Raw genomic sequence first — 13,512 nt, 5'->3', positions numbered from 1 at the left:
TCCAGTTCAATTTATTTAATTAATTATTATTAGTAAGTTTTTATAGTTCATTGGCTGGTTTTAGGATAAATTTGTCTTAATCAATACTTGGCACAATCCTAAATAATTAAATACTTTTTTTCTACAGGGTGCAGCCCCCCTCCTAGTGCCGTTCCTCTCCGAGGCCGGTCACATTTGCCCCACCACGCATAATCCAGCCGACTTCGTGCTAGAAACCCTTCTAAGCGACATGGAGGCGCCGGCGCAGCTATCGGTGCTGTGCCAGAACGGGAAGCTGTGTAGGAAGCTGGATCGGATAACTACACGAGGAGGCCGGTATGAATGGCTAATTTTACAAACTTTTTCTACAAGCTTTTATTCATCATCCATCATCCTTGCCTGAATGCGACCCACTGTTGGGCACAGGGCTTCTCTCAGGATAACAGGGCTTGTTCTGTAGTTCCCATGCGAGTCCAGTGCGGATTGGGATTTCACACACCATTGAATTATTTAAGCTCGTGTTAAGTTTCAAATGTAATTTCGCACATGGATTTCGAAAAATTCAGAGCCGCGATCCCGGGTTTGAACCCGCAATCCTCTGCTTGAGAGGCCAAATGTCAAACCACTAGGGCAACAAGGCTACCATGACTTCTTCTTTTAATTTTTTCACAAAGATGTTAACTGTATTATTTGTGTATGGGTTTGAATTTATTAAACAATATTTTAAATTACCCGTGTGGTGTCGGGTTAGAATTACACCTCTCCATTTCTTCCGTGGATGTCGTAAGAGGCGACTAAGGATATAAGGTTAATGTATACCGTAGGCGACAGGCTAGCATCCTGTCACTATTGTACCGTTTTTGTCAAACTTAAAACCTAACATTGAACCGAACTCCGAAGCGGTAACGTTTCGTGTGCTCTGCCTACACCATTTGGGAATACAGGCGTGATATTTGTGTGTTTGTGTGTGTATATATCAAATACAATTTATATCATCAATTCAAATAAATTTATTAAATAACTAGCCGTTGCCCGCGACTTCGTCCGCGTAGTATTCGTTTATCGCTATTCCGCGGGAATTATGCAATTTTCCTTCCTTAAAAACTATTCTATGTCCTTCCCGGGGACTCAAACTATCTGTATACCGAATTTCACATAAATCGGTTCAGCGGTTTAGACGTGATTGAGTAACAAACATCCAAATATCTTCACAAACTTTCACATTTAGAATATTAAAGTAGAATGTCATAAAATCAAACCACACAAATTACATGAAATCATCAATTACATAAAGCAGTACGCATTTTGTGTAACATTAACAACCAACAAAAATTTGGACATTGTCACTTCAAAGTTCAATATCTCAAAAACGGCTGAACCGATTTTGATAAAATATATTATTATCTTAGAACCATCGCTAGATAACCTGCTTTCAAATAAAAAAACGCATTCAAATCGGTTCACCCGTTTAAGAGCTACGGTGGTACAGACAGACAAACAGCCGCACATAGCGGTCAAACTTATAACACCCGTCTTTTTTGCGTCGGGGGTTAAAAACTATACATGTATTGTTTTCTATACTGCTTGCCATATAGCGGTGTACTTGTACAATAAAGAGTCATTGTAATGTATTGGTGTATCGATAGGGAACATAAAAACAAAAACACCTGTATACACATAAGTCACGTCACTAATTCATAAGGCGATAGAAAAACATTTCCACAGAAAACTTCATACGCGAACCGATCCAACTATTTGTAAGATACGGAGAAACTTATTCAATAAGCTCATGTTATTGCCACAACGAGGGACAATAACGACAAATTGGTCAAACATAGCACTTAGTAGGTATTCAGTTATGATTTAGTTAACCAAAGTTAGAAACGTCAGAATAGTAAGCACTTCGAAACTTATAAGTCATCTCTTGTCCACTTAGAGGAGTAGGTATGATTTTTTTTAAATCGTTTCAAAATAATATCTTTTACTGACTATACGTTTTGTTGATTGTGCTTGTATCGTATCAAATTCGATGTCAATTCGATAAGTAGAAGAGAGCGAAATTCGACCTCAACAAACATTTAGTTAAATAAAAGGTTGTAGTACCTAAATGTCATCCATTTAGGATCTTTTTCTATTTTCGATACTGTCACATTTTGGAACTCACAAGTTTGAATCCATGGCCCGGGATTCAAACAAATCAAACCTCTAAGCTACCACTGCTTTTTGCCAACAATATCATCCGAACCATATATATTTACGTCCTATTGCTGAGCACAGACCCCCTCTCAGAATGAGAGGGCTTCGGCCGTAGTTCCCACGCAGGCCCAGTGCGGATTGGGAGCTTCACACACACCATTGAAATGCTTCGCAGGTTGTGCAGGTTTCCTCACGATGTTTTCCTTCACCGTAAAGCTCGTGGTAAATTTCAAATGTAATTCCGCACATAAATTTCGAAAAACTCAGAGGTGCGACTCGCACCTTGCGAAACCACTAGGCCACCACGGCTTCAATTTGCCAACAATATAAACGCTCGTAATTAATACCACCCGGGCATAATCACAACTGCAATATTATATAGGAAATTTCCAGGGGAATTTTGTAAGTCCCGAAAATTTCAATTGCAACTACCAGACCGAATAGTTAACGCGTGCGAAGCCGCGGGTAAAAGCTAGTGTATAATATTAAATAGTGGGATTCTTGTGGTTGGTGGAGAAGCAAGACAAATTTACTACATAGCGATAATCCATTTTTCGCTTTAATTTATTCTTAAACTTTATAAGTACTCCAAGTTTCAGTAAAGTTCTGTTAACTTTTCGACAAAGCAATCTGGACCGGTACAAGGAAGTCGATTTAATAGGCGCCTTGTAGATCTTGTTAACAAATTCCTACATGTTGTACTGTACTATCGCTGTTGTCTTAATTGGTACAAGGGAGGGTATTTAAGTCTGATACTGCCGGGTTCAGTTTACTACGAAGGATTCCGTATTATGATGTCTGTCTGTTACAGAACAATACGATGAGTCTTTGTTGAATACCACATATTTAGTCCTACTTATACTCGTAAATGTGAAAGTTTGTGCGTGTGTATGTTTGTTACCTACTCCTTCACGCTAAAACGGTTGGTCGCATTTAAATGAAATTTGGTAAGTAGATGGTCGTCTGGAATAACACATAGGCTACTTTTTATCCGGTATTCCCAACGGGATAGGGATAAAATCTCGAAATAATAACCGCTGGGTTTAGAATCATGAAATTTTGGACATTTGTTCTTAACACAGCCTCAATGAAGACCGCGATCTCGATTTTGGGAATTCCCGGGGTTTTTTTTTCAAAATCCCGGAATTTCAATTGTAACTACCAGATCGAACAGTTATAGCGTGAATAGTTATAGAAATAGCGTGCGAAGCCGAGGGTAAACTGTAGTAAACAATATAGAAAAAAGGTACATTGAGAAAATTTTAAAGAAATAATACCTCTTAACCTTATCGCTTCAGAGCGATATGTGCTTAGAAGATTGCCAAACTCTACAGTAATAACTATAAGTAAATTGTGTTTTTTTTTCTGTCTGATTAAATACTAAGTATTTTATGTTTTTAGATTATTGCTCGCTGGATATCAATTTGGATTAAGTACAAATAACTTTTATATTGATCCCTATACTCATACAAAATTACGAAGCAGTTACAAGAAACCATGTCTACACTGTCGAACTGACATTTGACAAACGAATGTATTTAAAGTCAGGCCCTTGGATTATAGGGGTAAATCTTACTGAAAACAATTCACCATGCACAAACGCAGTTGATTGTTTTGTTCTAAATGTAGAGCCTTAAAATTTAACAGTGGCTTTTCTAATGGTGCAAGGTGTGTCATGCACCTGAACCCGGGTTTACTTGGCATCCAAATCCATGTCGTCCTTAAGGTTATGATAGTATCCGAATAACTTAAGGTGACAAAGAAGAACTTATACCTTTGCTTCAGCAGCAAATAAACTGTTTAATTTTTGTCCGCAGGAAACCAGTCTTGCACTCCGACGACTCGATAAAAAGAATATTTGGCGAGCACGTGGCCAAAGAGCAAGAGACCAAAATGGAATTCCCCACGACATTCCTGACGCAGTTCTTGATTCTTACAAAGCGAATGTTCGTTCAGAACAAAAGAAATGCGGTAAGCTAATGAAAGCAGTAAGCGACTCCTTACTTCTTCTTTGTTAGATGCTCATGGCATAGTAAGTACTTAAGTTGTAGCCACGCAGTACATCGAATTATACACCAGTTATGTTTTGGTGTTGTATGCGCTAAAAAAAGTTGGTTGTTTAAGTTTTTATCTGGTCAGTGCACCGCAACGGAAACATTCTTCTTGGATTAGCAGTATTTCTTATGCTTAAATATTTAAAATTACATTTGATCTCGTAACTACAGCAGAGAGACTTTCTTCCTGTGATCTTTTTTTTCTCTATATCCTTTACTATAAATTTTTCGGCAGTATAAAAAGAATAGACAAAGAAACTCTAGAGACCAGACTTTGATAACCTTGGCGACATTCTTGTCGCAACATATCCTCATCAGTTTCCTCGTCCTCCACTCACTAATTAGTTCCTAATCTTTTAAGATTGCTGTATTAGCATAACTATGCCAGATTTAATGAATAAATGATACTTCTGTGTTAGAAAGAAATGCATGCGTCACACAGAAAAAAAATATGATCTGTCATCTTTCTAGTGATACGAGACACTATGGACAAAAATGATCTCATTAAATGGCACTCTTCATCATTTCCCTTTCCTACTCCATAGAAAGATAGATACGTACAAAGCAATCTAGCCAATAAAAGCCTTATTTTTATTAGAGGTTAAGTGACCCAACCCAAACCTAAAGTGATTCTTTACCTTTTTTCTGTTCGCTGGCCCTCGCGGAACTCTGAAAGGCCCTTATTATCCTCACATCCGATCTATCCGATCAGAGCACGTTTACCTTCGGTGTTATCTTGTATCTTACCCAGGCGTTCTCGGTTCGATTTCCGGTGAAATCACACGCAACGGCACCCTAGTAAATTATCAGCGCTTTGCTCTATTTTAGACAGGTTTTTACAGAGCATTATTGTAGTATCAATTGGTGAATTTAAATGAACGTACAAGCTAATTAGCTTTATAGAAAAATAAGAACAAAAAACTGTGTCTGGCCCTCCTCATTTTAGAGCTTTTCAGCAAAAAAGACGTTAGGGCATGAATGAAGAGAATGACTTAGGAGAAACAATACAGAAGAGTACATATGGCTCTATTATTTTTTACTAGCTTTTCTGCGAAAAATATAGAATTTTTTCCTTCATATAACCTACCTTGGACTTCAACAACGATTAAAAACAAATTACCCATGTTGGGCTGGTCGTTCACTAGTTTTGCGCTTTGCAACCATAGCAACAACGAGACCAGAGTCGCTTATTCAAACTAACAATTCCTGTGATTAGAGCAAGATTAATGTAATACAATAATGTACAGCTATTATTATTATTATATATTATTTAGCCTATAACTGTGTCCCCTTGTTGGGCAAAGGCCTCTCCCCTTGACTTCCGCATCTCCCTATCCAGAGCTATATTAGTACAGCTATTTTTTATTTCAGACTGGCCTCTGGATCCAGCTGCTTCACCATGTGATATCAGGGGCTCTGATTGGGAGTGTTTTCTTCAGCGTTGGCAACGATGCAGACCAGCCCATAGCCAATTTCAAGTTTTGCTTGAGCTGTCTAGTATTCTTCATGTACACGTATATTATGATTCCTGTGTTACTGTGTAAGTATTGAACCAGAATCAGTACGTCAATCAATCGTCAATTGTTTGAGCGAATCTATTAGTTAGTTTTTACTATACGCCTCGTACAGTCAACTACAAAACGATTGATATGGCTAAAGTTACACAAAATATCTATACACTACTTTGTTGACTTAACAGGGCCTGTATATATCCTCCTGAGTCCTAACTTTTTTTTACAGATGTAGTATTTGGGCATTTCTATCTACCGATGTACCCTAAGTTTATCTCTCCGAAAAATTCGTAACAAAACGGACACATCCATACAATATTGGGGACACATCTGGAGACCCTGTTTTCCAGCTTGGAATCATGGACTGAGTCTGCCTCCAAAATTTCGTTGAAATCGGAGAGATTAACTCAAGGTACAATGGTAGATAGAAATGCCTATTTAAGAACTAGATGTGGATCATCAGCTTTGTTATTTTAGATATTATTATTTGTGCTTTATGAAGTACATTCGCCCGTTAAGTACTTTTCAAAGTACGCGAGGACTCACGAGGATATAATTTTGTATCTTTATCCTTATAGATATCTTTTTAATTGACTGTACTTAGTGTAGTTGGGTCAATGAACTATTTAGTGTAGCTTGTTGCCATGGTAACGTCTCCTGGGTTACTTATTAAAAGTATGATTTTATGGGGTACAAATCCACTAAAAGTTAAGAGTTGTGACAATTTTATAGCAATTCATTCATGGTTCAGTTTCATAATTCATTTATTCATTGTTAAGGCAGTTGTCTCACCGCCGGCGAGGAAACGATTGGCTATCGACTATTTTCTCGGTCAAGGAACAAACAAAAGATATAAGATCCTATGTGAGTAAAAGAGACACATATATTAATAGTTGATCGCTGGCGTTCACACTGCCGCGAGAACTCGCTCTACATCATTTGTCGCTGCGACAAGCTATAAGACTCGCTGAGCTATAAAACTAGCCCGCTCGAGCGAGTAGATCGCCCGGTCGTTATAAAGTATCTGGGGACAACTGTTAAGAGTTGTTTCTAGTTACTCGCATGCTCGCTTTTCGCTCATCATTGGGACATTGTTAAGTCATGTACATAGTTATAAAAGGTGTTTCAGTTATTATCAGTCCTTCCATGACGCTCTGTAAGGGCACACAATAATAATAATTAGGTACAAAAAATTAAAGTAGGTACTTATTAAATTAGATTATTACATACAATGCAAAGAATTTATTAGGTGTAATGTGCTAAATTTTAACTCATGCATTAACTTAATTATCACTCAATTTTATAGGTACACATAATAATAAAAAATAGCATTACAATGTCAAATAAAACAATATATTAGTAGTAGTTAAATGTCAAATTAAATTAAATTAAATAAATTAAATTAAACAAAATCAAAATTAAATAAAATCAAGCTAAATTAATCAAATTAAATTAAATTGCGCACAAAGTATAAATACATTTTAAAATTAAAAAAATCATTAAGACAATAATAACATTTATTTACTAAAAAAAACTCTTCAATTGTTTATTAAATTGCTTTTCACTTGTAATCATCTTAATATCATCATTAATTTTATCCTCCTAAGCATGCTAATAAACACATTGCAAACATTTTGCTAACAAGGTGTATCGCTGATGGCTCCTGAGTCCTGAGTGACGGGACAGAATAACAACAAATAAAATTTGATTGACCCAGTTGTTAAAATACACGGTGTTTTTTTTTACTAAAGTGATCTTTAATTCCAGTTCCGACAGAGGTGCGCATGCTACGGCGCGAGTATTTCAACCGCTGGTACAGCCTCAAAGCATACTATGCGGCTCTCACTTTCGCGTCTCTACCAATCATGGTAATTCTATAAAAAAACATTAAGTACTTAAAATTTACTAACATTATTATTAAGTTGCTATGACATTGTTGTTACTAAAACAATGGATGAAAGTCTGATAGTAAATGGGATTGAATTGAATTATTAGAGAAAGAGGAAAAATAGTAGATTGTACAACGAGAGCATAAAACGAGCCATTTTACCCAAGACGTTCATGTAGCCACCCGAGCCGGCACGGCGAGGGTGGATAAACACGTCGAGGGGAAAATGGGTTTAATGCTCGAGTTTTACACTCTGCTTTTCACTTAGATTGCGAGGAAATGAAATAGCAACAGTGGAAACCATTTTTCATTTTCTATGTACCTTTTGTTTTTCATGCATTATTATATAATTATATTTTTTAGTTTTATTGATTTATTTTGATTGATTTATGGTTTAAATAATTAGAAATTATTTTTAAAAATATGTAGAAACTTTTTTGTTTGTGGCTTTTGACACACTAGTGCATAAAAAGTCATTTTATGTCGCCTAGTCCAGCATAAACATGAACTTTACGAGCATAAGAAGTGAAAAATACATTTGACCTGTTGAATGTTTTCTTAAAGTTGACGGAAATCAAAAATAACACAGTGTACATTATATCACATTAGCTGTGGCCCTAAACTCCGTCTGTGAAACATTCGTTCATAGCTATCCCGCGAAAATTAATTAATTTTCCGGAATAAAAAATATTCTGTGTAGGTACTTTCCAGAGTATCAAACTATCTCCACATCAATGTTTAAGCACAAAAAGTTCCAGACATAGTTGGTTATATCACTTATAAAATCAAGTACAGTCAGTAGCAGAAGTGGATGAGCGGTTACGGTGCTCATTATTATCTACACACGACTCTTCTGTCAAGGTAATAAGAGAGAGTTCAGATCATTTTGAGCACTACAACCGCTCATCTGCTTCTGCTGTTGGTTGTACCTGGGCAACCGAGCTTCGCTCGTACTAAAACCCGAAACCCCGCGTGTCCTAGAGATAAGACTACGCTACGCTAGATCAATTGTTTATCCCCGAAAACCCCTACGTACCAAATTTCATCGAAATCATTGGAGCCTTTTCCGGGATCCCGAAAAAAATAAAAAATATATACAAACATAGCTCATTTAAAGGTAAATATAAAATGGATAATAATTTCAGGATGTTAACAATTTTTATCCTCACACTTATTGTATGTACAGTCGAGCCATTTGATTCCTGACCCATCGTAGAACGTTCTCACATAATAAGTGAAATGAAAATGAAATGAAATGAAAAAATGTTTATTGCACAGCTAGTAGATAAACTTACATTCCGACCCCCAAACTAGGTAATGACCTGTGTCTATAAAGTGTCATAATAAATTCCCTTGTCAAGCAATGCGCTGTCACTATGACTTTTTCTACGAAAAGGTTCCACAGTGGGTCCACAAGGACTTTAAATCATGAGCCATCAGGAACCTTTTCAAAGGCAAAGTCATTATGATTTTCCTTGTTAATTAATGCGATGCCACTATGACGTTTACTATGAAAAGGTTCCATGGTGGCTTATCATGAATTAAAGTCCGTCAACCGTACAGTTAGATATCAGACTTACCCTTTTGTCCAGCTCTGCAAGTTATTCAATATTTAAGTACCTACTACTCTATTCGCAAAGGTAAGCCATCAGTCGTGTTCCTTTTAGACAGTATTTTAGTCAGAATTTTAGACGAGGGTTAAGGGTTAGGAGACTAACTTTTTAGAGATTACCTGGACTAGTTTACTATTTAGAAAACGAAACCGAGGTATTTCCGTATTATTCGGGTAAAACGTGTATCTAAGATCTTACAACGGGTCAGGTGGTTTCTTTAGTAAGCGATATTTACCATTCGGTAGCTTTAAATTTACCTTCGAGGCAGTAGATTAAGAAACATCGAATAAACATCGAATTTACGGGGGGGGGGGCTATGTCTAACAGTGGACGTCCTATGGCTGATGATGAATTAAGGTACTTAACTTTTATTAAAAAGAAAAAAGGTTACAGATATTGAAAATACCACCAACGGGACTTATAGAACTAAACTCTAAGCTCTCTCAATCTGAGAGGAGGCCTATGCCGAGCATTGGGACGTTTAAAGACCATAGATCATTTTGAACATGAAACTACCGTGAGACTCACTCATATTAAATGATATTGTACTGTTATTGTATGTGTCACTCCTGTCATAAATAAATTATTATTTTCTGTCTTTCTTTTTTTACCGGATAACTCACGTCTTAAATCGAGTTAAGCTTGACATGTTTAGCCGTGGTTCTTAGGAGCAACGCGACTCGGCGGCTGCTGAACATGTCGAGCTAAACTCGATTTAAGACGTGAGTTATGTGGTACAATATCATTTTGTACTTACCTACCATAGATGATCTTATTAAACTCTTATTAAAATCTAAATACCACCTTTGAGTTATTAATAGAGGGAAACTAAACTGAAACTATTAATTTGCGGGGAATTTAAAGTTAAAAGTGCGCTTTGGTCAAGTTTTTTTTTTACATTTATCTGACCGTGATTGACCCCTATCTCACCCGATGTTAAGTGCTGATGAGGCCAAATGAAGAATAATAAATAAATAAATAATAAATATCACGGGACAATTCACACCAATTGACCTAGTCCCAAAGTAAGCTTAGCAAAGCTTGTGTTATGGGTACTAAGCAACGGATAATTATATAGATAGATACATACTTAAATACATATTACACACCCAAGACCCGAGAACAAACATTCGTATTTTTCATACAAATATCTGCCCCGACACGGGAATCGAACCCGGGACCTCAAGCTTCGTAGTCAGGTTCTCTAACCACTAGGCCATCTGGTCGTCAAAATGAATGTAGTAATGAGTTATTGAGAATTGCAACAAAGATGATCCATGCCCGACAGACAGCCATGCAGGCCAGAGAAAAGAGAAAAGATGAATATTACACAGATTTTAATGAGGAATTAATTATTTTAGGTTAAATATCCCGGTGGTTGTTCATGCAAATCGTATGCTAATTTTAATTACAAATTGGCGTAAATTTGCAAAGCATTTGGACCCGTGGTAAATGAGGCAAAGGACGAAATGCCTTTGATGACCGAATAAACTGAAACTCAAACGTTTTGATGACTGTCAAAATCCGATTTAAAAGGTAAAGGTATCTAAGCGCTGGGTTTAATTAAAAGGGCCTCACATTTTTATAATAATTTGTTTGGTCTCTTAATAACACTCGAGCTCTTAATTATTACGGATTTTGGTCGTCTGAATATTTCTGCTTGTTTTAACGTGACTTCTAGTCGTTTAGCCCAATATTATCTAGTTAGGTTTTATGCAAAACTAGCTGTCCGCGTAGAATTCGTTCATCGCTATCCCGCGGGAACTATGCAACTCTCCGAGATAGAAACTAAACAAACAAATAAAAAAACAGACTTACAAACTTTCGCATTAATAATATTAGTAGTAAGATAAAAACCGGCCAAGAGCGTGTCGGACACGCCCAAAATAGGGTTCCGTAGCCAAAACGAAAAAAATAAGTAATATTTTTCTAAGGATTCTATTTTATACGGTATCTTCCAAGTTTAGGTGTATTTTACACCTTAGGCTGCTATTTACTCATAAACTACTAATTATTCTCAAGCAAACTTAGCCGTTATAGTTTTCCTTGAAAGTGGGTACCATCCTGAATTTTTACAAATTTTTCCACCCACCGGTTTAGATTTTAAAGGGACGCTCGATTTTATTAAAAATTTGCACTTTAAAGTTGAATATTTCGCAAATTAATCACTGAATCGAAAAATCGCCTCAGCAAACCCCTAAAGGTTTTAAAAGACCAATCCAACGATACCCCACACTATAGGATTGGATGAAAAAAATAACACCCCCACTTTACGTCTATGGGACGTACACTAAAAAATATTGCTTTTAATTTTTTATTGTACCATTTTGTCGGCATAGTTTACATATATATCCGTGCAAAATTACAGCTTTCTAGCGTTGATAGTCTCTGCGCAAAGCCGTGGACGGACGGACAGACAGACAGACAGACATGGCGAAACTATAAGGGTTCCGTTTTTGCCATTTTGGCTACGGAACCCTAAAAACCGGCCAAATGTGAGCCAGACTGGCGCACCCAGGGCTCCGTATAAATTTGCAAGTATGTTAATATATACATACGCTAAGCTTGATAGTCGGCCTTGTGAAGGACAGACGGATAAATGGAGCGTTGTGCGAAATTAAAAAGGTTCCGACTCTTCTTTTACGGAACACTAAAAAGAGGACAAATTATCTAAGTTTTAACATCTACTGTTATAATGATTCACGGTAGTTGAATTAGACATATTTTTACGGGTGTCTGCCCGTGTCATGTCACTTGTAATTGCGTCGTAACATCGGGAGCTCATATACAAAGTAATCGCACTCTACAGTCCATAGAAAATATTAAATATAATGACCCGGATAACTCACGTCTTAAATCGAGTTTAGCTCGACATGTTTCGGGCTAATCCGTAGCCCTTCGTCTTCGGAGCAACGCGACTCAGCGGCTGCTGCAACACGCGCACTCCATAGAAAATATATGTAATGTAACATGTTTCAAGGAAGTATCAATGACATTTAAATATCTCTGAATGAAATGATATATTTAAAAAAAATATATAATACCATTGTAATATTTGATAAATAAAACTGATCAACAACTTCGTATAAACTTAGATTTTGCTTTGGTTGACACCTTCACACAAATTGGTCAAATCGGTTGTAGCGTTCAGAGAAGATGGAACCATTGTTCCTATAGAAAGGCTAAGTTTTTCTTTTAACAATCACCTCAAGTGCTGTTCATCGTTTTCATTTACATTATAAGCTTGGCTCGTCGCTCTGCCTTGCACCGTAGGTTTCCGATTCCTTCATCAGCTTAAGTGTTTCTGAATCGCTGTAGACAGCCATCTTGAAAACTGGTATATAGACACAAGCTTTTGAGATAAAGATAAGCGGGCTTCGATATAGGCTATGCGTTCTGGATTCGCCCGAATACCTACCTAAAGCCTGAGTTGGAGTTGAGCTTGTAATAAGCTTTTATACTCTCAATTTTAGGTAACTTAACTGACTATCACCTAAAATATGACTTGTAAGGTGATGTTGTTGGCTATGGCCACTGTAAATAGTGTCTTTGTTTCAGGTGCTGTTTGGATTGCTGTTTATTGGCATAACTTACCTTATGTCAGGCCAGCTGCTGGAATGGGACCGATTCGTGCTGTTCAGTGTTAGCGGCATCTTAACCGCCATCTGTTCTGAGGGTCTGGGCCTGCTTATTGGCGCTGCCTTCAGTGCCACGGTAAGTTTTCCGTTGCCATTTGTTTATAAAAGTCTGATGCGAGGTTAGTAGGACAGTCAGTAGCAGAAGTAGATGGGCGGTTGTGGTGCTTAAAATGATCTAAACTATCTCTTATTACCTCAGCATTAGAGTCGTGTGTAGATCATTTTGAGCACCGTAACCGCTCATCCACTTCTGCTGCTGAATGTACGTTGACTATTGTTTTGCATTATGGGTTTTTCAATATCGCTGAGGTCTGTTTGACGCTATCATATGCTTGCGATCAGCTCATTTATGCTTGGTTTGGATAGGTATGTAAATGTAAACAAAACAACGCCAACTGGTGTCTTAAATATTGAAATTCCCCCATTAAACTATCTAAACATTTACATTTCTGTATTGAAATACACTAGTCTTGCTTGTATTATAATGATAGATAAGTAAAATGTATAAAAACCTTAAATATAACAAATCTGGCAGCTGAAGATTGTTTACATTTAGTTAAATAAAATACCTATCCCAAACAAGTATAGTTAGGTATTTAAACAATCACAAACGTGCCATTAATGTCAAAGTTG

General features: G+C 37.0%; 1 protein-coding gene across 1 annotated transcript in view; it reads left to right on the top strand.

Moving 5' to 3' along the window:
- LOC141432174 (ATP-binding cassette subfamily G member 4-like) overlaps positions 1-13,512 on the top strand; it is a 106,258-nt gene that overhangs the window by 88,847 nt on the left and 3,899 nt on the right. The window contains exons 6-10 of the mRNA XM_074093650.1: positions 128-315; positions 3,993-4,146; positions 5,601-5,769; positions 7,508-7,608; positions 12,800-12,955. Coding sequence (XP_073949751.1) covers positions 128-315; positions 3,993-4,146; positions 5,601-5,769; positions 7,508-7,608; positions 12,800-12,955 — 768 coding nt within the window. The remainder of the gene's footprint in view (positions 1-127; positions 316-3,992; positions 4,147-5,600; positions 5,770-7,507; positions 7,609-12,799; positions 12,956-13,512) is intronic.

This window comes from Choristoneura fumiferana, chromosome 10, assembly GCF_025370935.1.
Source record: "Choristoneura fumiferana chromosome 10, NRCan_CFum_1, whole genome shotgun sequence".
Classification (NCBI taxonomy): domain Eukaryota; kingdom Metazoa; phylum Arthropoda; class Insecta; order Lepidoptera; family Tortricidae; genus Choristoneura; species Choristoneura fumiferana.
Note: the sequence above shows the minus strand (reverse complement) of the source record. Positions and strands in the feature narration are given on the sequence as shown.